Source organism: Rhipicephalus microplus, chromosome 1 (genome assembly GCF_043290135.1).
Source record: "Rhipicephalus microplus isolate Deutch F79 chromosome 1, USDA_Rmic, whole genome shotgun sequence".
Lineage (NCBI taxonomy): Eukaryota > Metazoa > Arthropoda > Arachnida > Ixodida > Ixodidae > Rhipicephalus > Rhipicephalus microplus.
In genome coordinates, this window is record NC_134700.1 from 77,476,915 (window position 1) to 77,503,892 (window position 26,978).

General features: G+C 42.7%; 1 protein-coding gene across 6 annotated transcripts in view; it reads right to left on the reverse strand.

Annotated features, from left to right (window-relative positions):
* The window catches only part of LOC119178673 (uncharacterized), a 135,138-nt gene that overhangs the window by 89,958 nt on the left and 18,202 nt on the right, over positions 1-26,978 (reverse strand). For all 6 annotated transcript variants that reach the window (XM_075869487.1, XM_075869478.1, XM_075869475.1 and 3 more), the window contains exons 3-4: positions 26,807-26,906; positions 12,350-12,409 (exon numbers count right to left, since the gene is read on the reverse strand). In XM_075869487.1, the coding sequence (XP_075725602.1) occupies positions 12,350-12,409; positions 26,807-26,906 (160 nt within the window). The remainder of the gene's footprint in view (positions 1-12,349; positions 12,410-26,806; positions 26,907-26,978) is intronic.

The window sequence follows — 26,978 nt, forward strand, 5'->3', positions numbered from 1 at the left end:
ATTAAAGTAGTTTTACTTGTTGGTGAATACGCTCGAGCGGAGGCGACAAACGTAGCTCCTATCTTCGCCACTCAGAGAATGCATGCAATAACATCACCCCACTTGGAAGGCTTGCCGTCAAAGCAGAGAAAAAATACCCCACCCATCTTGAACGAGCACAAAAACACATGAGGGGATGAGGTGTCACTCAAGCAGCAACTGTAACTATACTTCTAATAGTGCTGGTGAGCATGCTGGCTGGGCAGCCATTGACGGGCGGCTCGCATATACTGCGATGTGCTGCAGAAAGGTGTGCAAGAAGTATTGCTCTCCCTGCCTTGACTGTATCCTCTCACACCGGCGTTCTGTAGAGTTACACGAGATCGAATCCAAAAGAGTTAGCTGCCGGCCTCACTTCGTATAACATTACAATTGGTTGCTATAGCATTCATATGCTACAGCATTCACAGCGGTGCAACTGTGAATTCTTTAGCTATGTACAACCACTAATTTCTTTAACCTGAACGCATGAGCATAAACCGCAAAGCTGATAAACACCTTATAACAGAGCGCAGTAAAATACGCGCGTGTACTCGGAGTCTCGATGAGCAGCTCGGTGCACCTGTCTTTGCCGGACTGTACCAGGAACCGGACACCACCCCACTTTTTTCAGAGCACTGTTACCATCATCCTTTGTTTGTTTTCTGAATGCTGCCACAAAGTTATAAAAACATAAAAACAACTAGTTCAACCACGAGGGTGAAGCAGTGAGTGCGCTAACAACAAATTGTAATGTTATGCACAGTAATGCTGGCAGCTAACTCTCTTGGATCCGATATCGTGTAACTCCCCAAAATTTTAGAGAAAACGGCCGCACCAAAGAGAGATGCTCTTTTCGCACAGTCTTTTCGCGTTAAAGGCACAGCACGTAGAATGGTTCACGAGCTATCGCGTTGATAGCTGCCAATACAGATCACGCGCCAGCGATCGAGATAGAACATTTACAATCAAAGTTCACAGCTGCTGCTCAAGCGATCACTGCCATGACATAAACCTAAACTATGAAAATTTCGATGAAAACAATAACAAGATGTTTGAGGCATGTTTTCAGGCACGGGGCTTGACGACTATCACACCTTGCGGCTAAATTCAGATGATACGAGGCAGTACGGCGCTGATGAACAAGTTTGGCGCAACAAAAAAGCTTCAGCCCAGGTGACAAAATTTAGCACACAATGGTGTGAATGGCACAGCTGTTCCACACCTGCAAACGCTTTGCTGCTTCTATTGTGGGCCCCATGTTCTTGATTTCAGGAGGGAATGCCTTCATGAGAGTCGGTGGAAGCCTCTGCCACAACAAGGCAAAGCATATGGTAGCCACACGAAACCGTGCATCTTCATTCCATTGAGAAGGCACTCAAGTGGATTTAAGTGATGGTACAGGCACAATGCCCCCGCCAATATTGCGTGGTTGAAAGCCCATGACACATGCAAAAACTATGAATTACAACCTGTTCGACACTATACAACTGTGCTTGCGTTAGGCATGCATTCCAGAAAGGTTTAAACGAGTTCATATTATGCACGCAGATGCCACATGCCTCACAGCAGGGTTTCCACTGAGAAGTGAGCATGGTGTCCACTGAAAAGTGAAGGCTAGCTGCCAAGTCTGAAGACGATGCAAACGTCTTCTGATTGCCCTTTCGCATTCGACTCTTGGAGGTAAAGCAAAAGCATCCTCGAAGTTTATTTTTGCACATGCAGAAGTACTAGTTTGTCGGCGACATTTCTTTATACCCCAAACAGCAGAAGCAACACAGCCACCTCATCGTCCAGGATTTTTCTGCATGTACCTGTTCAGATGTGCAACAAATATTACTGAGCTCAGTATAGGAGGCCCACAGGCTTCAAATAATTCAATGATGAACCTCTTTACAGCCATGGTACATTTTTGCAAAGCATTTATTCCTTTAGTGTCAATACCCATCATCAAAGGGAAGTAAGTATGTAGATACAAATGGTATTAATTAGGTTTGCACAAATATTCGAACGCTTTGAATGTTTGAACGAATAATACAGCACTAAAATTCGCTTTGATTTGAACTTAGCTTATCGAAAATTTCGAAGTATTCGAAATGAACAAATAAATGTATATGAACCCTTTCAGACGCCAACTGTTAAGAATGTCTGTAAATGTGTCAAATCACTGCAACGTTACTTCAAGGTACTCAATATTCTATTGCAACAAAAATAACAAGATAATTGTAGAATATATGTGTGTCATAGTAACTCATTCTAATTTGGTTCAATTAGATATCTCTTTATTCTGAAGTCAATGATACTTACTTTTGGCATAAGGCATAAGTAGAATCTAATTTCAGGCTAGAAATGTAGTGCAAATTTATTTTTGGTTATGTCAGTTGTGAGCAAGCAAAATTTCTGCTTTTAACATTGCTTGCAGGAAACGGCACATCGCTAGATTCGTCAAACGTAGTAGCGACTTCGGAAAAGTGATCATATGTATCAGTGCACTGCAAAATGAGGTTAAATGAAGACAACTTATTCAGGCAGGAGGTTCAATTTATCTAATGTATGATATATCTTGCTCTTTCTTAGCCTCTACTTGATGCCAATGACAAAAACGAATGGTGTACACAAGTGTGTACATAGCGTCTGGAAAGGGTTAATTTGCATCTAACCGCTGTAAAGATGGTTTCATTGCAGTGAACAGTTGATAAGCCGTGAGAACACCTCTCTAGAGGGAATTCGCACTGCCGCGAAGCCCCACTTCCAAGATTAAATTAACATATGTATAAAAACTTGGCCTACTGGCTTATATGCTGGAAGTATAGTAAGTTTATAAGCTTGATATATTTTACAGGTTATGCCTTATGTTCTACGGAAAGTCAAATCCTACTACTATTTAAAGTAGCCTCCACTTCCTTTGAACCAAAACAGAATGACATTTGCACACGCCTTGTTTCAATTTTTAAAAGGTATTAAGCGGAATAGTACTTACTTGCGCTCTAATCTTTATCATCTGACTCTAATTGGAAAGCGAATTTTTCGTTGCGCAGTTGCTATAGCAGGGCAGCTGGGCCGCATGCGCAGGAGCCTTGAAAAGGAGCAACTTGATTCACAGGTGACAGTTTCAAGACTCCTTTATAGGAGTGAACTAGAGGTTTGAAAACAAAAAAGAGATGGGTAGAATAGGAAGAAGAAAAGATAGGAGCCGGCCTCGCGAAGGCTACCGTGAGAATGATGTGGGCGAAACCCCCTTCGCTCCCATTGGTTTTGTGTTGGAGGCCTTTCTCTCGACCCATAAAATTGGGTGGCGAAGATGAACTCCTTTGACGGCGACTTGTACAACGGGAAAGCAGGATGAGCCCTTCGGAATTCTTACCAAATACGTCACGACAAATACGCTTATTTTTCTTGGTAATATGCGACATATACTATTTGAATTCAATTTAAAAAGTATCCGACTGACATCTCTATTTGCTTTGAACCGAAAATTCACCATTCACACAAGCTTAGTGTTAATATAGTGACTAACTTCTTCAATTTCAGCTACTTTCATAGCTATCTTGCTTCACCTATAAAGCTTTGCTGCACTTTGTGCGTAGTCTGAACTTGTTCCATCAAAAACAATATAATCAGTTGTGGCGTTATCAAGGAAGAGTCAGGACTTCATAGCATAATTAATGAAGTGGGCTGCAGCTACATTGTGACGCAAGAAATGTGAAGCAATGTATAAAAGTACATCAGCATTCAAGAGCTCATTTTTACTGAAATCGTAGCATCTGAGTCGTTGGTTCCGAGCACAATATCTGCATTGTCTAAAAGTAACTATCTCAGATATATAAAAATAAACAAATAATCAAAAGCTTCGATATTTGTTGGAATTGTACCCATGACTTCTTAGGGAAAGCAGATGTTCTGCCGCACAGCCACAGCTGTGCTTGAAACTTTTTCAGAAAGAGAATTCTTTAGGAATGTCATGCAGTGTGAGGCATAATTACGAAGATCACAGACCTAATTAATCATGATTATCAGCAACATTGATTAAGTGTGCCACCAAACAGGTGCATGTGCTGCCTTATGGACATGTAGTGGGTACTTTGCCAATTCTCCAAATGGAGATTCATAGCAAAGAGGGTACTTCACAACAGTACATGACATGAAGTAAGGAGTTCTCGGATAGCTTGAAACAGCCTAATGCTGTTCCTTTCCTTTCACCGCTACTGAGGTGTCCAACAAGAAGCAAGTCAGGCTAGCCAATACAAGGAATGCCTCTGCCTTTTGAAGCAAGGTGCAGCTTCAGCATAACTTCTTGTAATTCCCTTTGATGTTGCTGTGGCTGGCTGATAAACTGAGATTTCTTTTGTAGTTAGAGGATCCCCTTTCAGAGTGCACTTCTTAGGCACCCATTCTTCTAATCGGCGTCATGCCTTGTTTGGCCCTCGCCATATCCCTATCTCACATGCGACACAACTTTTTTTTTTTCCAAGGCCACGTTGATTCCTTTATGGGTGTCGCTCGGTTTTCATAAGCGGCAACAGCATCGACATTTCTGTGCATGCATTGTCACGTAGTCGTGGCATTGACGAAAAGTGTAGTTGACATGTAAAAGAAAATAAAAGAAGTCAGACTACAAGCAATACACATTGTAGACTGATAGCGGGGGACATAGCGTCAACTAGCGATAATCTGATTTTTGGCAGAACACGTCGCCTTCAACACAGTAGCTACCAAACTTTCCAAGATTATCAATCGTGCATATAGTATCCTATGAATGGTGAGAGAACATATAGCATCGTATGAATGGTCAATGCCCTATTGCGATATTCGTGTCGTTCCCTCTTCGTTTTCAATGCTGTGCGCGTGTGGATGGTTTCACTGCGAATGCATGCGGGATGTGGCCCCCAATGACATGCAGCTCAGGTTTTTTTTTTTTTTTTCTTTTTAAATGCAGACAGCCGGGTCGTCACTACCAAGGTGATGTCAGATTAAGTTCTGATGGAAACTCTCCGAGACTACGGTGACAACAATACGGATCTTTGAAATCCACGCATCACGCGCTTCGATCTTGCGCCGTGCCGCGTATTCATGGGACCGTAGCCTTCGTGATTAGCCAATTAACTCTCGAAACAACGCAAGAGCGTTTGCAGTGCAGTTGAATGAATGTGACAGTAACAAATTCTAATGTTACATAAAGTAAGACTGGGAGCCAACTCTTTTGAATCTGATAACGCTAGTGTAAGCAAAAGCAAATACGGCCCCTCCAGGGAGAAGTGCTCTTCTCACACAGTCTCTTCACATTGAAAGTGCAGCGATACGTTCCGACATAGCGTGTGTGCCAGCAATCGCGACTGCGCCCCTGAAATCAAAGTTCACCCTTGCACCCAGAGTGACCCCCCCACCTAGCCCCTCCCCCCTCCCCCGTGCGAATTATTTGGGTGGTTTTTATTCTGTTTTAGAATTCGACAGCAGTTCTAACACGTGGGCTATGTTATCGTATGCGCTACGATAGAAATGATAGAAATGGGCCGGCTCATTCGATCTTTATTTCAGCAGCACTCGCGCGCTTCTACCCCGCTCGTAAAAGTTACCGCACGATAGAAATGGGTTGGCTCATTTGATCACTGCTTCAGCAGCGGTCGCGCTTTTTCCCTCTCGTAAAGTTACCGTGCGTGGGGGAATGTAATAGAATTAGATTTGTCACGGAACATGGCGGTGACAGCAAAATCCCGCCAGGAGTGTCCATATAATTGCTATCGCAATAATAACACAGGTTTTCCCGGCTAAATAAGTTTTAGGTTAGCCCTGCCTTCAGTTACACTTTTGTTTAATTTGTACATTAATTTTTCGTATTTTCGTACCAAACCAGGATATAAAAAATCTTTTTATAACAAATTTTTTGAGAATCAATTTCATTATATCTAGGTTTACTTTATCTAGGATAATCACAAAGCTTCTCAAGCACTGCCACACAGTCTTTATAGAGCATGGCCAACAGTATTTGTGCTTGAAACTCAAATACATTAAAATAAACACATGAGGCAATATCAGCCAGGTTTCTTGAAACAAGCTTCATCAATCGATTAGGACTGTACAGTTTGCGCAGGTGAAACAGAAGCTCATCAGCACCACTGGGATGATCCAGGATAATTGTACCAGTTTCTTTTTTTTTTTTTTTTGCAAGCAAGAGCGATATAAGCAACAGAAGAGCTTCGTCTGTTAACAGTGGTAAATGAGTATCCTAAGCAAAGGCTGAATCGGAGCTCATGCACCTCAGATTGTTGAGGTACATGCTGCCAAAGTACCAGGCAGGCACAGCTACTGAGAACACCCAGAAGTACATGCCAAATATGCAGTTACAGGTTAGGTTAGGTTAATTTGGTTTTTATGGCGCAAAAGCAGCTAAGGCTATGCTGCGCCAGACACAAGACTTTCAGGAATGGACACTGAAAAGATGAGATTTTAAAGCTTATTTAACAGATTACATTCTTCCAGAAAGTTTAGCAAGTCAGGCAGAGGTACTAGAGGGTCATCTGTTAGGAACAAAGCAGAGTGTAAAGGTACGTGTTGTTTGTATAGCTTGCTGAAATGTTTTTGTCTCTGTGTTTCAATGGTAGGACATGTGATTAGGATGTGCATAAGTGTTAACTCTTCTTGGCATTTTTCACATGTTGGTTGTTCTTCCTTTGCGAGTAAGAAGTTGTGTGTCAAGTGTGTGTGTCCAATGCGAAGTCGGCATAATACAACTTCAATAAACCGTTGCTGGTGACGGCAGGTCTTCCATACCCTGAGTGTGGGTTTCACCAGGTGGAGCTTATTGTTCGTGCAGGTGTCCCTTTGATTTTGCCATTTTGCTAGTAGAGCCAGGCGAATTGTTCTTTGAATATCTTTAAGGGGAATTTTCACTTTTGTTACTGTTTTATGGGCTGCCTGGGAAGCATACTTATCTGCTTTTTCGTTTCCGAGTATCCCAAAATGACTTGGGACCCAGCAGAAACGAATGAAGACTGCCTGGCTGTTTAAGTATACCATGTTTAAAATGTCGCCCACTATTGGCTCACATTCGGATTTTATATGTAGTGCTTTTAGAGTGCTTAGTGAGTCAGTGTATATGATTGCTTTCTTGTATTTTTTCTGCGATGATTTTTCGAACTGCTTCACTCAGGGCATAAGCTTCAGCTGAAAAAATGGATGAACTATGAGGTACTTTCACAGAAATTGCGCTTTTCGTCGTCACAATCCCAATACCCACGCGGTTTTGCGTTTTTGAGCCATCTGTGTAAAATTCTTCGTAACCACTATATTCGTGCTGAAGTGTATAAAATTCTTGGATTATGTGTTGTGGTGGGGTGCTTTTTTTGTTAAAACGGCTTAGTGAAAATTCGCATAGCTGCAACAGGTCAACCATGGCGGCAGTCTTGGTGGTTTAATAGCGACATCTAGTGATCCATCAGGAATGGTATAAAAGCAGCAGTATTCCTCGAAACGTAGAACAAGTGGTTTGATTAGGTTCGGTTTGTTGAGGTAGTGTAAGTGTGAGTCACATTTTGCGGCAATGTCGTAGCAGATGTGTTCAGGTGACGACCTTATTCTTAAAACTTATGACAAGGTTAGTAATGCTCTTTGATCACATAGAGGGGGCTCATTGAATTCTACGCATAGACTTTGCACAGATGATGTTCTGTAAGCACCACTGGACAGACGGAGACCGAGGTTGTGTATAGGGTCAGGACGGCGAATGTATCTTTCGCGCCGAGTCGTAGACTACGCATCCGTAGTCTAAAATGCTGCGTACAAGAGATCGGTAAATACATATAAGGCAGAGTTGATCGGAACCCCAGTGCTTATGGGAGAGTACTTTGAGCACGTTGAGTGCTCTGTTTGCCTTAGTTTTCAGTGCGTTTATGTGTGGCAGAAAGTTTAGTTTTCGGTCGGATGTGATTCCTAGAAATTTGTGTTCTTATTTTACCGGCATGTTGATGTTGTATAGTTTGAGCGTGGGTTCAGGGAACAATCCCCTCTTTTGCGTAAAGAGAACAGCCGTGGTTTTTTGGGCTGAAAAGTGGAAACCATTTTGGTCGGCCCATTTCATAAGCCGATTCATTGTAATTTGGAGTTTCCTTTTGCAGGATGATAGGCTGGAGGCTCGGCATGCAATTTGGAGATCGTCAACATAAATGGAGTGCATGACTGTACAGGGTATAGCCCTGTTGATGGAGTTCATTTTCACTATAAACAGGGTGGTGCTCAAAACGCAGCCCTGTGGTACACCATTTTCTTGGACAAATATTCGTGATAGTACCGTACCCAAACGTACTTGAAAAGTTCTATTCGATAAAAAATCGTGTAAGGAGTTCAGCATTTTTCCGCGAATCCCTAAGTTAGCTAGATCTCCGAGAATTCCGTATCTCCAAGTTGTGTTATATGCTTTGTCTAAGTCAAAAAAGACGGAGAGACAGAACTGTTTGTGTAGAAATGCTTGTCGTATTTCTTGTTCCAGCCTAACAATGTGATCAGTGGTGGAACAGCCCTTTTTGTATCTGTACTGGTGTGCGTCTATTAGGTGCTCCTATTCCAGAGTGAAGGTAAGTCTAATATTTATAATGCTTTCGTAAGTTTTTGAAAGGCAACTTCTTAATGCAATGGGCCTGTAGCTACTTGGGGTTGTTGGGGGTTTACCAGGTTTTAGGAATGGTATAACTATGGCTTTTTTCCAATCTTCAGGCATTATGCCAGAGTCCCATATGTTGTTGAAGAATTGCAGAAATGCCTTCGCGGATGCTTGGGATAGGTGTGCCAACATTGCGTAGTGTATCTGGTCAGACCCTGTTGCCATTTTTTTACCGGCAGAAAGTACCCTGTTTAATTCGTGCAGCGTAAGCGGAAGGTTATAACTTTTATTTGAGGTACTGGTAGTAGGCAATCTTTGTCTTTCTGCATTTTCTTTATATTTCAGGAACGTATTGGTGTAATTTGCTGAGCATGATACCTTATAAAAGTGTTCTCCTAATAGGTTGGCCTGGTCTTCTAGTGTTGATTGTGTGTCTGGACTTGTAAGCAGTGGTATTGTGTAGAAAGAGTACTCTCCCTTGAACTTCCTCACCTGGTCCCAGATGTGTTTAGATGTGACTGAACTGTTAATTGATGATATGTATTTTTGCCATGAATCCTTTTCTGTCTGTCTTCAAATAAATCGGGCTCTGGCTTTTGCCTGTTTGAAGTTGATGAGGTTGGTGTAGGTGGTGTAAGGCCTGGGGAAATAATTCCCCAGGCCTTATTTTGTTGTTTTTTGGCATCAGTACACTCGTTTGTCCACCAAGGGTTGAGTTTCTTGCGTACGATGCCGGATGATTGCGGTATTGCCTTTTCTGCTGCTAAGATTAAAACTTTGACGAACTCTTCGTTTAGTTCCTCAACAGAAAGCTCTGATGAGAAAACTTCATCGAGCTTAGCGTTTTCTGTGAAAACTGGCCAGTTCGCGAGCTGCAGTTTCCACCGGCGTGGCCTGCTTGTTAAAGTTGGGTAGGATGGTATGAGTTTTATGATGCCGGGTTGATGATCACTACCATAAGACGTGTTGACGACGTCCCATTTAAAATCGTTAAAAATACACGGTGAACACATGGCAAGATCTAAGCAACTAAATGTGCGTGAGGTTGGTGAAAAGTAGGTAAAAGCCCCGGAATTAAGAAGGCAGATGTCATTTGATAAAATGAAATCTTCCACGGCTTGCCCTCTTGCATCAGTTTTGTCGCTACCCCAAAGGGTTGAATGAGCATTGAAATCCCCAACTAAAATAAATGGTTTTGGCAACTGTTCCACTAGACTTTCTAGGTTTTTAGTGGTGAAAAGGGTGTGAGGTGGGATATACAGTGAGCAGATCGTGATGCTTTTGTATGATAGTATGGTGATGGCTACGGCCTCGAAAGATGTGTTTATTTGGACATCTCGCGTAGGAGTGCTGCCCTGCACGACTACGGCTACTCCTCCTGAAAGACAGTTGCATTGTTTGCGGTCCTTTCAAGCAACTTTGAAGCCTTTCAGGAAATGGCCGTGTTTTGCACCAAGATTTGTCTCTTGGAGGCAAAAGGCTACTGGTGAGAATTTATTAGTGATGTCCTTTATTTCACCTAAGTTATGAATTAAGCCTTTACAGTTCCAATGTACGATAAAAGCCATGGCGGAATAAAGTTAAGTAAATATACTTCAGGGGATTGATCGGTATGAGTAAAAGATGATAGGTGACAATACTAAGAAATAGAAATAGAGAGAAATACGATAACCATTATGGTTATCGCTTTCTTATTGTGGTTACTGGGACTTTGTCCTTGTCCTGTTTGGCACGCTAGCACTTGTCCTTCGGTGTCGATGACACCGGAGTTTTGTGGTCGATCTCCATTGCCTTGTCTGAGGCGCTGGCAGATCGAGAGTGAGGCGCTGAGAAACGGATCTCAGGCCTTGGCACTCTATTGAGTTTAGGGCCCAGGGAGACCGGAGTCTGCGGGCCCTTTGATGTGCATGGAGCAGCTGGTGCTGCTTCTTTTAAGGGGGCGGTTCGAGTCACCACAGGACCACTGGGTGTGGTAGCGGTCGACTCCTGAAGCCTTTGTGACGCTGCCCCTGACTACCTCACATCGGCGTAACTTCTGTGGAAAAGGAATGATAGCCGTTTTGGTGCTTCGCTGAATGAATTTTTCTTGACGGTCAGAGCGATCACTTCTTTTTCCTTTTCCAACATGGGCATGACCGGGAATACGCTGAGTGTTCCCCCTCACAGTTAACACAGAGGGGTGAGAATGAGCTGTTTTCTGATTTGTGGTCGTTTCCGCTGCATTTTGCGCATGTTTCTTTGCCTCTGCATGAGTGCGAGGCGTGTCCGAATCTTTGGCATTTGAAACAGCGTCTGGGGTTGGGAATGTAGGGTCTGACATTTATTTTTATGTACCCAGCCTTAAGAGAGGTGGGCATTTCACTTGTTCCAAAGGTTAGTAATACGTGTTTCGTGGGCGCTTCCTGATTATTGCGACGGATTGCTATTCTTTGGACTTTTATGACATTTTGGTCTTGGAATCCTTCGAGGAGCTCTTCGTCACTAAGGCCTAAGAAGTCTTCCTCAGAGATTACTCCCCTGCTGGTGTTTAGAGAGCAATGGACCAAAACGGTGACAGCTGTTTCTCCAATGCTGGTTAGTTAGGATAGCTAAGGCACTTGGTCTTTTTTCGGTTAGCTTCAAAAGGAGGTCACCGCTTGACGTTTTGTATGCTTTGTATGTGGGTCCTATTTTTTCTTTTAGGCACTTGGCCACCAAAAATGGGCATAGTTTTTTTAGAGGTGTGCTGTCACTGTGGATAATGTGGTACTTCGCGAAAGTAGCTTTTGTTTCTGTCGAGAAGTGATAACTTGCTTCGGGGTGGAGGCCGATCAAAGTCGGCGGATGCTTGTGAAGCCATAGAAGTATGAATGTGTTCGGTAACAGCAGCGACCACCCACCACGGAGCCCAACAAGGGGACGCGGTTGGACTTGTTGAACAAGTCCTCCCGACACCAGCCGTACGCTGTCACTATAACCCAATGTAATTATCCAAGGTGGGATACCTACACAAGGTTCACCCTTGCCACCATGAATATCGGAAGTCAACAGAAGTGAGGAGAGGACAGAAAAAATAAAGGTGTGAGAAAAAGACGAAGATGTGGGAGGAGAGAGACAGAAAAAGGCGACTGCCGATTTCCCCAGGATGGGTCTGCCCAGGGGTGCCGTCTACGTGAAGCCGGGGCTAAAGGCGTGTGTTGCCTCTGCCGGGGAGCCTTAAAGGTCCAATCACCCAGCGTCGGCTCAACCCCCAGGATCCCCTTTTCCCCGGACACGGCAAAGCCACGCACAGCTAGGCATGGGAGGGAGTCAAAACTCCCCCGTTAGCTCGGGTCCATGGTGTCGCTACACACCAAACGCCTACTTGTGCAGGCGCCCCTGCAGGGAAATATGCAATTATAGTTTAGTGTTTAAATTAACATACCTATATTTCTGTCGAGAAATGAAAACGTGCGGACCCATTTTGCATTAAGCAGTATTGATATGGTCAATAATTTTCACATTTCTACAGTCTGTTTAGTTGTCTATGTCAATAACAGATGGGGAAGGTTTCATTGAATACCCGTGAAGATGGTGTTGAACTGAACAAAAAAAAAGCAGCTCGGGTGAGATGCACCTTCATATCAGATTAGCCAAGCTAACTCAAGTTATGATGGGTTATCATGAGCTGAATACATCAAACGTGATACGCTATGTTAGTATACCATATTATTAGTTATGAGTAAGAAGTATCAAATTGCAAAAGCAAACTTCACTTACAGGAGGTGGTGAAGTTGGAGGGCTGCTCTGCTCTACCTTGATGTCAACGCTCGTTGCACCCTAAAAGGACATTTTTTGTTTTATTCGTGGGCGAAGTCTAGAAATAACACCACACTTTCAATCACACAAACTTAAATAACGAATTTTCTCATGCAGTGTTTATACCCAACATGTAGCCACTGCATTTACATCAACAATACACACGTGCAGAGTACTCTACTCACAGAGAAACCCGTGCCAGTTAGTATCCTGCTTTTTCGAACAGGGTAGACAGCACACAAAACACACAATCACTAACCTAACCCCCCCTTTTTTGCTGAAAGGTACAGCATTCCTGTTGAACGTACGTCACTTTTTTCTTAGTCTGCTCTCTACCTTGACTGTTTTTTGGGTGTGCATAATAGTGCTGAGCATCACAGCATAAGAAGTTGCAATGTAGAAGTGGCAGCCTCTTTTTTTTTTTTTCTCTCCAGCTAGCTGTGATGTGTTCGTTCTGCATACTTATCAATTAGTCCCACAGCAGGCTTCACTGAAGCTTGTTCACAGAAACTTCTTCACAAAAACTCCTTGTACAGCATCGAACAAATTTGAGCATATGTAATAAAAACTGTTTACAGGCTTCATACTACCAAGGAAAGATTCTTTATGCAAGCAGCACCGACGATCATTGTTAAAGCACACAAATCGCCCAGTTGACTGCATATCACACCAATCACTAGAGAGAAGATTATAAGCAAATGCCTATTTCGTTTCTTACGTTCCTATCGTGCCACTTTCATATATGAGTGTGAATTAGAGGTTAAGAAGAGCTTTTACAGTGTTTTTATAGTGCCTATAAATGCCTATTTTACAGGTTTGTGCCTCGATTTCTATAGGTTCCTACAAATGCTTATTTTCAAAATCGGTGCCTATATGAACTCTATTTAAACCCAAATTTTGCTTTCGAGTACAGTTGAAGACCGATATTCATGTCACCAGGCAAAATTGAGCTTTCGGAACTTTATGGTGTTCAACTTATACTCTATCTCATAAGTTCCTTTTAGCACTGTTAAGGGTATAAGGCCTCTTAGCCAATAGGAAGGCTAATTACTCTCTACACATGTATTTATCTGCATCACGTCATCTGTTCCATGTCTCCCTGACGTCTGTGCGCATGCGTAGGGAACAGGAGGTGCTTCTGTTCAGCCGAGAGACGAGGAAGAACAAATGCGAAACCATGGAGTGTCATCAGGGGAAAGTAAAGTGTTGATAAAACAAAAGATGTCTACATGGTTTTTGTTTTGTTTGTCATTTACTTCTTAAATGGCACTTCACTAAGTCAAATGAGGAATTTTACTGAAACACTTGGAGTTATTGCATGCCCAATGAAAAGCTTTGTACCATAAGAATTTTTTAATTGGTTCACCACAAGCCGCAAAAGCATGGTGCAAAGAGGTGAGCTAGAACCTTTGCCACTCGCCTGGTCTAGACTTTGCAAGCCAAGTTCCTTTTCTGCCCTCTTCAATATCGGAGCAACTCGGAGTCTGAAGATCACACGACACAGACGCATTAACACGTCATACGCACACAAAGTTGCATTCGCATGACATACGTATGCCAGGTCATATACGCAAGCGGTGTTGTGTTGTTTCAACGTTCTTTGTACTGTACCACCCGTTTCTATGGGATGGATCCCTCCATGCACGCACATTTAGAGAGGCTGGCATGAATCATGTATCCTTACCATAATACCAAGCGTCGCACCGCTGGAACTGCTCCAAGGGACGATGCAACAAAAACTGGTCAAGCATTGTGATTGCTAGCACCGGCATGATGTGAGAACGACGAGAACACCAACCCAAACAAAATGTAGGCAGCTTAGTCTCACAACTCGCTCTATACGATGTTACTCAATACGAAGTTTCTTGGGGACCAGAAGTTTGTTGGAAGGATGTATAATTTAAGGTCGCCAAGTTGTGATCTCCTACATTAAAGCGCTACGCCACTGCTTCCGGTGATTTCTCCGCCATGTCTACGCAGTGCCCGTTTATTCTAGCATTGACAAGCTGTTTTGCCAATTTAGCGTTTGTGGCAACATAAGCATTAGATTAAGTAGACATCTGGACTAGTGCAGGTAAAGCTGGATTTCGTATGATGCACATAATTCCTTCCGGCGCTTTTACCTCTAACATTATCTTTGTGGTGTTCGGAAGCCTTTGTGGTGTTCGGAAGCCTTGTGGTGTTCGGAAGTGTAGTACGTGCCTCACGCCGTTGCTTGTAGGGGGGCCTTGTGACCCTGACCCTCCTTAACCTTTCGTTCAGCGTGCGCAACACCGGCACATGAGTTTGGGCACGCTTCTTCACTCACCGCACGTTGAAAAACAAATTGCCTAATCGTTGAAGATGCACAAATGGTTTATGGCATTCCTCATACACGATGATGTTGGGCTTGGACCTACACTCAAACCTCGTTATAACGAAGTTGAAGGGGAGCCACGAATATTTTTTTATATCGATTATAACAGTATGTGGCAATGTATGTTCAGATGGGCGCACACCTATAAGCATGCAAAGAAGGAAACCACCTCGCGGCCCAAAGTACCGCTATGCGACCAAGCGTATGAAAGAAAATAAACACAGTCGAACCTCGTTAATTCGAACACACTTAATTCGAACTTACGGTTAATTCAAACTCACGCTCGGGTCCCATCAAAGCTATGTGTATACCAATGGGTGAAAACACCTTGTAATTCGAACGCACCACACTTGCGACAGTTCGAACATACAGCACTCTGAAAATGCTATCAGCACCATGCCTAATCCCGCAGCGGCATCTCTCAACGCTGCACACGAAGAAGGAATAAAAGAAAAGGTACAAAAAGACTGTGGCGGATTGTTTGCTCTCTCTCAAATGCCAATCTGCGACGCGCCTGTGCCACACTTCTCCCTTTTCCGTCTCTGCAAGTAGAGACCCTTCTCTTTTCAAGGCCGCGCACGTAGAGAGTGGAAAAATGAAAAGAAAGCTGTCGCGGAGAGTCCTTCTTTTCTCAATGCAGAGGGTAGCAGCGGAGACACGGTCGTTGCCATCGTCTTTAAGGCGCGGAGAGGGAAATAACTTTCCACCGCGGCGCCGCTTCTCGGTCATGTGACGCACTGAACGCTTTCTCAATCCTCTTTGCTGGCTATGCGAGGAGGGCGGCTCTCTCAGCCGCACGTGGCGTGGCTGTAAGGTTAGGGCAATAGTTTTGAAAGAGCCGTGCCGAACGAGCATCAAACTCCCCAGAAAACGATATACTTAACACAATAGGATCGGTTTGCTTTTATAGACTATATTTGATAGACTAATTTAGTTCGTTATATTCATTTACCGGTCAATTTTACTTCGTTAGAACGAGGTTTAAAATGCATGGTCCTCAATAGAGCTTTCAAGAAAAATCTCATTTACTTTGTTATATCCATTATTTCGTTATATCCTATTATGCTATAATGAGGTGTCAGTGTATATAACTCTGAACAGTGCACTTTGTTGTCAATGTCAGACGCCCCAAAGTGGGAGTACGATCGTAGCCTCTTGGGGACAGAAAGCGCCATATCACACACTCCTTAACAACTTTGTCTGGATACGCTGAATGCTTTTTCCTTCACATTATATTTGATGCAAAAAAAAACATGGCCCTTTTCTCTCCTTTCTGTGCATTTGTTCCAATTTTCTTAACACATGCATGCTGCTTGTTTTCACGATTATATTCGGATGCCGTTTGCACTTTTTTCAGTTTTGCTGCACCTTCTCACATTTTGAACGTTGGTACGACACTTGAGAACGCGGCCTTCCTATTATAGTATGGATCCGTGAAATGAGCATCACTGTTCATTGTTTGCATGCAAACAATTACTGCTTTTTGTTTAGTGAAAGCATCTTGTGAAGTCACAACATCCAGATCTGGTTCGTTGGTCTCCACTTTTCGCTTCCTTGATGTTTGATGTAGGGGCAAAGCTTATAAAGCAGGATCGTTGCGAGGCTTCTAAGCAGTTGAAATCAAGAAAGAAGGATAGTCCACAAAAAAAAGTAGGCCTGAAGTCAGGAATAAGTTATATTATGCGACACGCAGGCAGATAGTCTTCATCGCGGAAATGTCTGCTGTATACAACATTCGATGCAGACTTGTTGTTGATGATGAAGTTGTCTTTGGGAATATTCTTATGTTATTTAGCCCACAGCTCAGTGTTTTATGGGAATTTCTAAAAAGAAACACAGGGTGTATTTCCCGAATGGGACTTACAGAACACAACTGTGTGATTGTGTACATCACACAGCTAATATATATATATGTACGCACTGCACGTACTAAAGGTTGTACGACCGCCTTCTCGAGTTGAGAAATCACTGCAGACAGAACACTGAGAAAGCAACGAACAAAATGCAGCCGTGGTGGGCAAATCTCAGAATAAAGCAAGCCACACTAGAGAGAAAGAGAAATTGATAACAATCTTCTTATAGCACTAAGCCACAAGATAATTCATACAGATTTCTTTTAAAAAAGCTGCTTACTTGCCGAAGGGAAAGTTTGAATGTTGTCAGTTTCTCTTTCTAAACATATTCTTCCATCAACTCGAAGGAAAACGCAGAACTGATTTGCACTACAGAGTTTTTGTCCCGGGGCAAGTGGCTGCAAGCGTAAGCAGCTGCATTCTTCGTATTCTTCATAGACATGCCTTGCAGTACAAAGAAATGCAAAAGAGCTTGGGGTCCCCGGAATTATTTTTTCAGGTGGTGTTAGCACCTTGACAATGCACACCACCACTCTCAGGGCATACCGTCCGAACGAGTTATTCAGCAGCAAGAGTCCTCACTTCTTTTTTTTTTACTTTCTTTCTCCGTAGACGCAGTTATTTTTATCCACACACGAATGTGTTCCAAACAGCTGTCTAGCTGCAGACCACAGCATTTGGCCTTAAAGACCACTTCTATTGTATTCGTAAAAATAAATAGAAAATTGCTAGCAAAGGGAAGCCGTGCTCGTCAATTATGTAAGCAACCTCTCTTCATTGCGACCTTGTTGTCTAATGAGACCAAAGGTATTTGGTGCTCTCTGTTTGCAGAACAGGTGCAGCCTTGTTCATATCTCTCTCTCTGGTCATTGCCAGCGCTTTATGCCTCCTGTATTATGCCTCGTAAGCCCACTCTTCTGCATTTTTATTGATTTTCAGCTTGTATTACCTTGAGCACTTGCATACGTACATTATACGGCAAGCAGTCTGATAATATTCTTCTTTTTTTCTTTTTTTTAAGGGGACAATCTTTTCTATGCCCAACTTCTTCAACAATTCCCTTCCACTCACTCCATTGAGAACCACCGTTCTGCAGTTTCACATCGAGTAACATTCTCGTGCCGTGTGGGCGGCGCAAGAGATGCAAGGTCAGGGTCACAGAGCCCTTACTGCCAACGGGTGGCAAAACATACTCAAAAACTCTCCAATCACTTCTGCGACGGGTGAGGAGGCCGTAAGAAAAGAAGCGCACGCAGGTGCAGTATAGCTCGGCCGTGGTGTAGCAGCTGTCAGATGAGTTTGACCGGGCTCAAATATTGAGTTCTCGTAATTTGTTGGCAGCACAACAAAGTACACTGGCCGTTCAGCACTGAATAACGAATGAAATGACCGCACTTTTTTTCTCTGAACGCTCCGCGAGCGACTGTGGTTTAGCCTTATGCTAGCTGGAGATTCCAGGACACCAAACAAGATATGGTGGACGAGCCCACTGCCACTGGAGCACCAAGCATTATAAATATCCTCTATGGGGAAGAAGAATGTTTACTGCAGATGTCGTGCCACTTCTTACAGTAGTCAATAAACATGTGCAGCTTGTTTCTCATCTGGCCCGATTCTTCTTTTTATATATGCATAACTTGTTTCTATCCCCATCGTCACCCTTCATCACTTCTTTTTATTTTCCTCCATCCCTCTTCCGCTGTGCAGAGTAGCAAGCTAGAGCAAACTAGCTCAGGCTGACCTCTCTGCCTTCTAATAAACCATCTCTCTCTCTCTTATTTCATTGTGTGCATGTCTCTGTTATATCGTGGGTTTTTCCACTTCTTGCTCACACAGTAAATTATGTAAATTAAATGCACCATAACATTAGTTGTCCATATTTTATGGCATGCAACTTACTGTGCAGTAAGTAGCACAGTAAGTAGGAGATACATGCATTGCCATGTACAGTCTGTTTCACACTTAGGGGAAATCTTGTAGCGCATGGCATCATGATGCGGGCATGATGCGGCCAGAGCGGCAATGGCGCGCCGGCGACCGCTCGGGCATGCGCAGATCCTTGACGGGAGTAGTGCTGAACGGTTGAACCACGCCGTCGGCTACAGCAGCGCTTGAATGCCGGATTGTCGAGCAGCGGGTGTACTTCATCGCTACAACGGGAACTGGATCGATGTCGCTCATCGCATCATTGCAAGCATCACTGCCGTCTGAAACTGACGCCGTCGTTGCTGTCGGTCGGGACATGCATGACAAGGGACCAAGTGAAGTTGCAAGCTTCACGCCTGCTTTTTGGTGCCAGTGAGTGAGTGCTGCCTCATGTAATGAAATACCATCGATAAAAAGCACGATCAGGTCGTTATCTTGACCTACAGCATTTCTGAACTCGTTCTTATTGGTTTTAATGCGTTGAATCCGCATAGCTGCATGGCAGTCGCTTTAGAGTACTTCATTCTTTTATTACAGCATAAAATAAATGCAACGTATGGTATGTGCTGTTCATTATGGCCTTCCCTGTCACAGGGTAGCACAATGAACACACAAAGAATATATGTGAACGCATTCAGTACCATGGTGTTTCGAAAGAGCAAACAACATATGCTGTAAAATACTGGTTCTAGAACCACATTATTGCCTATGAAGCCTGAGAAGTTGGCATCTCACAATGTGTAGTATCGGCCTAGTTCCCGCAGCAACGAAGAAATCAGCAGGCTGCTCAACAATGTGGCAAGTGCGCACCACCATCACAGACGACGCCATTCAACACCACGCTCCACAAGTGTCTGTGCATTCGTGAGTTGCTGCCAGTGTGAAAATGCAGCGCTGGCCGTATCGCGATGCCATGCACTCGGAAATTCCTCCTAAGTGTGAAACAGACTGTACATTGTGATAAGTATGAACACTGAGTATGTCAGTTTTTAGTAGCACGTGTTAGGGAGTAGTACATTTCTGATAAACTGTTTTATGTATATTGTGCTTAATCATTTTAGTATGTTCAGGTTTTTATTGTATATATTTATTTATTCATTTATTACTGCAGCGATTAGTGTACTGTAATCACAAAGAACCATGCCGGTGGAAAACTATACAGTTGCAAATTTGATTTCATTTTATTATACCATGCAGGGCCAGAGGCATTAAAGAGAAGGAGCGATAATAGCATATATACATGAAAAATAAGAAATAGATAATAATATCTAAGTAATAAAAATGTACAGTAAGCTAAAAAGAGCTTGAGAATAGAATACTAGCCACAAAATTACGAAAATGTTCATATTGTCAAATGTTTCAACGCCAGAGGAAAGGCCATTCCAATCGTGAGAAGTTCATGGCAGGAATAGTTGATGAAAGTACATAGTGTTACATGAAGCGAATCCGACTTTGTCACAATGGTCAGTGCAATCCAATACATAGGATGGTTGAGAAATGAGATGATTGCGCAGTGCAGGATGATGATACATTTAATGGAACAAGGCACTGAGTGACACTCTTCTGGGCAATGATAATGATGGGAGGGAATGATCTGATTTCATAGCAATTATACTAGCAGTGCGACTGTAATTAGTGTGAATGAAACATGTGGAGTTCTGGACCAACTCTAGAGCATCAATTAGGTAAGTTTATATGAGTAGGGTCCCACACAGGTATAGCATACTCCTATTATGATCGAATTAGCGTTTTGTATAGCAGACGTTTCAAGAAGGAAGGAACATGATAAAAACTTTGACGAAGGTTGCCTAGCATGCAATTAGCTTTCTTTAATTAAGTGCTCGATATGAGTAAACCAGTTTCGGTTTGCAGTAATGTAAACACTGACATATTTGTATGAAGTTACTGATACTAGATGAATGCTATCAACGTGGTATGATGGTGTGCATGCAGACTTTCTGGAAACATGCATGAGTTTACATACATAAATACACAGTTGTATTAGTCATTCATTGCACCTGTGCCAAGATCAGGCTGAAATGAGGGAGAATCATTACTACTGGTTATCTCTCTCAAAACAAGACAGTCCAGGAATAGAATATTGAAGTTCACGACGGAAGAAAGAATATTAGTACAGAGCAGGAATAATAAACGCCTAGGGGCTCACCCTTAAGGAGCTCTTGAATACACATCTGTAATCTCAGAGTTAAGGCCATTAAAGGAAACAAATTGTGAACAGTTAAGAAGAAAACGCTCAATCCATCTCGGTAAATTACCATCAGAATATTGAGTGCATTTAGTTTAAGCAGTAGCAGTTTATGACATACCTTGTCGAATTCCTTAGAGAAGTCTAAAAATATGCAATCGGTGATCAATTATTGGTCTAGAACTTGATGCAGAAATATTAACTGAATCTCACAAGAGTAATATTTTCCGAAACCGTGCTGTGCTGTAGAGAAACAGTCGGAATGAAGAAAACTGACAAGGTTAGTGGCAAGAACATGCTCATAAACATTTTACAACCTGTGCTGGTTAAAGAAATGGGGAGATAGTCAAGAGGAGATGTTTTGCTGCCACACTTGTGAACTGGAATGACCTTTCCAATTTTGCACTCATTTAGAAGAACAAATGGGTCGAGATACTGTTGAAAAAGCTTAGTTAACATCAATTCAGCATAGGTGGAAGTGCATTTAAAAACGCTGACACTAATATCGCAGCTGGAAGCTCAATGAACACCAAGTTCAACAATGAGCTTAAGAACACCAAGTGCACTGATTAGTAAAGGTGGCATAGTTGCAAAGGTATGGTTTCGAATAGTGGGTTGATGAGCAACAGAAATGGTTGAGAAACTTCCGGAAAATGTGCGGTTAAGGCTAAACATTGAGGCATGCATAACCGAACAAAATAAGGTCACTAGAAGATTCCGTCAGTGTGACAGTGCTGAGGGATTAATAGTTTGCCAGACTTTATGAACATTTCTAATTAACATTGAAGCAGTACATGGGAATGAAAATGTTTTTTTTGCCTCTTAAAGTGCTTGAATGTACAATGTTGTGTATAAAGCCCAACGTTCACTAGTAGGCGAGAACTTTGTGGCACAAAAGGAGCACTTTATTATTTTTTTATAAATACCAGATATGGCTGCTTTATTAGGAAGCATTTGAGCTGTTGGTTAAAATACAGTGTGGCATGTATTGTTCAGTGAGTTGGGTGATTCTATAAGAAAACATATTCCAGTGAGTTTGAATACTAGATCCAGTAATCAAAACCATTGAAAAGAAGATCAGCAAAGGTAGAAAGATTATTGTTGATCACCGCAAAGTCACTCCTGTTGCAGTCAAGAATTTTTTTGTTTTGTTTTTGGGTGGGCCAAATTATTGGCAAAAAGGTAGAAGTACTTGGTGACCAAAAGACCAGGAAGGTATCTTATATGTGACAATGTATCGGGGCCTTGTTTCTCAGTATAAATTCTAGTACACTCAAAGCTCGTTATAACAGTCACACCTGCCACCACAGTAATACTTTGTTATATCTGGAAATTTATTATAACCATATATATGCAGCACTATATCAACGAGAAATTTATTTTACATTTACTTCATTATAACCAATAATTCGTTATATCCTGGTTCCTTATATCAAGGTCTGAGTGTATCTGCCAATAGAGCCGTAAGGCTAACAAGCTCACAGAAAAGGGGAACAAAGCCAGCCTATCAGTGTATCTTTTTTTATTTATTTTTATTTATTTAATATACCTCAAAGGCCACCCAACAGGGGGCTTTACATGAGGGTGTGGGCAAACAATATAGGGTTAATAAAACAATGATTCTATGGCATTTTTAAATCTATCCGTGTTGCTATGATGGATGACACTTGGGGGAAGATCGTTCCAGTCCCTGGCTGCTTGAGCGAAGAAGGAGTGATGGTGGGCTGTGGTACATGCAGGAGGTGGGTACACGGCCTTGTGGTGGCTTGTGCGGGCTGAAGTACGATGAGCTGATTGAATGGGACAGTTGTAATGAAACGTATGATACATTTTGTGATACAAGGATAGTCTGGAAACCTTACGGCGTAGGTCAAGGTTAGGTAGATCTGCTATTCTTTTAAGGGTGGTAACACTGGTATGATACGAGTAATCTGAGTAGATGAATCTAACTGCTCGGTTTTGAATTAGTTCGATGGACTTACTTAGGTTAATTTGGAATGGGTCCCAAATGGCGGATGCGTACTCTAGTTTTGGGCGAATTAGTGTTTTGTAGGCTAGTAATTTGACTGATGGAGGGGCAAGATGCAAGTTACGACGAAGGTAACCGAGAGCTCTGTTAGCATTGTTAACTATTTTACTTACGTGAAAAGACCAGTTTAGATTCTGTGAAATGTTAACACCGAGATATTTAATGGAACTTAGGGAAGAAACTATGGAGCCATTAATATTATAGTTAGTGGTGGGTAAGTTTTGGCGTCTGTGAAATGAAATAAGTGCAGTTTTATTAGTATTTAATACCATGAGCCATTTGCGACACCACTCGTCCAGCTTTAGTAGGTCCTGCTGGAGAGTAATTGTATCTGAAACGTTAGTAATAGGTCGGTAGATTACACAGTCGTCGGCAAAGAGGCGGATGTTAGATGAAATGTTATCGGGTAAATCATTGATGTAAATTAAGAAGAGGAGGGGTCCTAGAACTGTACCTTGTGGCACACCGGAGATTACGTTGGAAAGGGAAGAGGGCGTATCGTTAGCTTCAACAAATTGCTGACGGTTAGTGAGGAAGTCCTGAATCCAATTGTAGACAAGTTGGTTAAGGCTTAATTGGGAGAGTTTTAGTAGTAGGCGGTTGTGGGGAACTTTGTCAAAGGCTTTCTCAAAGTCAATAAAAAGGGCGTCAACTGGTATGTTAAGGTCTACACTAGCGCTTAAGTCATGGATGAATAGTGCAAGCTGAGTATCGCATGAGAGTCCCCTTTGGAATCCATGTTGGTTAGGGTGAATTGTTGAGATTTATCTAGCAACACTACAAGAAATCGTGCAACCTGCTGCATGATATAGGATAGAAGAAACGAAAAAGACAAAGCAATCCCACCCCTTCTTTCAATGAGCCAGTCAACAGGCTATGCCTTGTTGACTGGTTATATCAGCCTGTATACATGCTATATACAGGTTATATCAGCCTGTACCTGAGCGAGATACAGGCTGGTTTGGTCACGCATAAGCGTGTGTGTGTGCAGACACGCATAGATAGGTTTTTCCGGCCATTGAGCTAATAATGATGCTTTTTTTTTAGGTCAATTGTTGTTTTTTTTACTTCCGATCATTCGGACTGTGTGGCTGTTCCTGTCGAATCCAAATAAACGGTCGGTGACTGTCTTCCACTCTACAATAGCAAAGACTCCCCAGACCTAAAACCTTTGCAGTTTGCCCAAATAAGGGGAGCCCAACCTATTGGAACCTGAACTTGGAACCTGAACGCTAGAACCTCATCTAGTGAGGGAAGTCTAGCTCTACTATTCGAGGAGCTAGAGGGTGTTAAATGGGATATGATAGGGCTCAGTGAGGTTAGGAGGACAGATGAGGCCTATACGGTGCTACAGAATGGGCACGTCCTTTGCTATCGGGGATTGGCTGACAGAAGAGAACTGGGAGTGGGGTTCCTAATTCACAGAAACATAGCTGGCAACATAGAGGAATACTATAGCATTAATGAAAGGGTGGTAGGTATCGTAATTAAACTGAATAAGAGATACAAGATGAAGGTGGTACAGGCTTACGCACCTACATCCAGCCATGATAACGCTTCAGTTGAAAGCTTCTATGAAGACGTGGAATCGGCAATGAGTAAGGTAAAAACACAGCATACAACACTGATGGGAGACTTTAATGCAAAGGTAGGGAAGAAGCAGGCTGGAGACCAGGCAGTAGGAGATTATGGCATCGGTACTAGAAACGCCAGAGGAGAGCTACTAGTAGAATTTGCAGAACGCAATAATTTACGGATTTTGAATACCTTCTACCGAAAACGAGGAAACTGCAAGTGGATATGAAGGAGCCCTAATGGCGAAAATAAGAACGAAATAGACTTTATAATGAGTGCACACCCAGGCATCGTGCAGGATGTGGAAGTGGTTGGCAAGGCACGATGCAGTGACCATAGAATGGTTCGGTCTCGAATTCGCCTAGACTTGACAAAGGAACGACAGAAACTGATACGCAAGAAGCCAGTCAATGAGCTAGCACTGAGAGGGAAAGTACAGGAATTCAGAGTCTCGCTTCAGAACAGGTACTCGGCTCTTAGTGAGGAAACCAACCTTAGCATAGATACAATGAATGATAATGTGACGGGTATCATTACGGAGTGTGCAGTGGAAATTGGAGGCAGGGTAGTTTTCCCAGGAAACGAAGAATCTCATTAAGAAGCGTCAAATCATGAAAGTCTCAAGTACAATAGACAAAATAGAACTGGCAGAGCTTTCGAAGTTGATTAATAGGCGTAAGGTATCCGACATAAGAAGGTATAACATGGAGAGAATTGAACACGCTCTGCAAAATGGAGGAAGCATCAAAGCAGTGAAGAGGAAACGTGGGATAGGCGAAAATCGGACATATGCACTAAGGGACAAAGAAGGCAAAATAACTACCAATATGGATAGGATAGTTAAGATAGCGGAGGAGTTTTACAGAAATCTGTACAATAGCCGGGACAACCACGACTTTAGTACTATAAGAACTAGCAGTAACCCAGATGACACCCCACCAGTAATGATAGAAGAAGTCAGAAAAGCTTTGGAGAGCATGCAAAGAGGCAAAGCTGCTGGTGAGGATCAAGTAACATCAGATCTGGTGAAAGATGGAGGACAGATTGTGTTAGAAAAACTAGCCACCCTGTTTACGAGGTGTCTCCTGACGGGAAGAGTACCAGAGTCTTGGAAGAACGCTAGCATCATCTTAATACATAAGAAAGTAGATGACAAGGACTTGAAGAATTACAGGCCGATTAGCTTGCTCTCTGTAGTATACAAGCTATTTACAAAAGTAATTGCTAACAGAGTAAAGAAAACATTAGAATTCAATCAACCAAAGGAACAAGCAGGATTTCGAACAGGCTACTCAACAATCGACCACATTCATACTATCAATTAGGCAATAGAGAAATGCTCAGAATATAACCATCCACTATACATAGCCTTCATAGATTACGAGAAGGCGTTTGATTCAGTAGAAATATCAGTCGTCATGCAGACACTGCGGAATCAGGACGTCGATGAAGTATAATATATAAACATCCTGAAAGAAATCTACAGGGGATCAACTGCTACCATAGTGCTTCATAAAGAAAGCAACAGAATACCAATCAAGAAGGGTGTAAGGCAGGGGGACACAATATCCCCAATGCTATTTACCGCGTGCTTACAGGAGGTTTTCAGAAGCCTAGAATGGGAACAGTTAGGGATAAGAGTTAATGGAGAGTACCTTAGTAACCTGCGCTTCGCCGATGACATTGCATTGCTGAGTAACTCAGGGGACGAATTGCAACTCATTATTACGGAGTTAGACAAAGAGAGCAGAAAGGTAGGTCTTAAAATGAATCTGCAGAAAACGAAAGTAATGTACAACAACCTCGGAAAAGAGCAGCGCTTCGAGATAGGTAATAGTGCACTTCAAGTTGTAAAAGACTATGTCTACTTAGGGCAGGTAATAACCGCGGTGCCGAACCATGAGATTGAAGTAACTAGAAGAATAAGAATGGGGTGGAGCACAGTTGGCAAGCGCTCTCAAATTATGACAGGTAGATTGCCACTATCCCTCAAAAGAAAGGTATATAACAGCTGTATCTTGCCGGTACTTAGCTACGGAGCAGAAACCTGGAGACTTACAAAGAGGGTTCAGCTTAAATTGAGTACGACGCAACGAGCAATGGAAAGAAAAATGGTAGGTGTAACCTTAAGAGACAAGAAGAGAGCAGAGTGGATTAGGGAACAAACGGGGGTTAAGGATATCATAGCTGAAATCAAGAAGAAGAAATGGACATGGGCCGGGCATGTAGCGCGTAGACAGGATAACCGCTGGTCGTTATGGGTAACTAACTGGATTCCCAGAGAAGGAAAGCGGGTTAGGGGGAGACAGAAGGTTAGGTGGGCAGATGAGATTAAGAAGTTTGCGGGTATAAATTGGCAGCAGCAAGCACAGGACCGGGTTAACTGGTGGAACATGGGAGAGGCCTTTGTCCTGCAGTGGACGTAGTCAGGCTGATGATGATGATGATGATGAACCTATTAAAAACTACCTACACTTGTGTGCTCTGCCATTACACCACCCCGTTCTCGGTCGTCGGGAACCGGTGACACACAGCTCGATGTGGGTTGTTCATGCTCATCTCGTGACTGGAGCCTGCGTGATATCATTCCATAAGCAATACGAAAAATGCACTAGAAAGATTGTTCTTGTTCAGCATAAACAAGT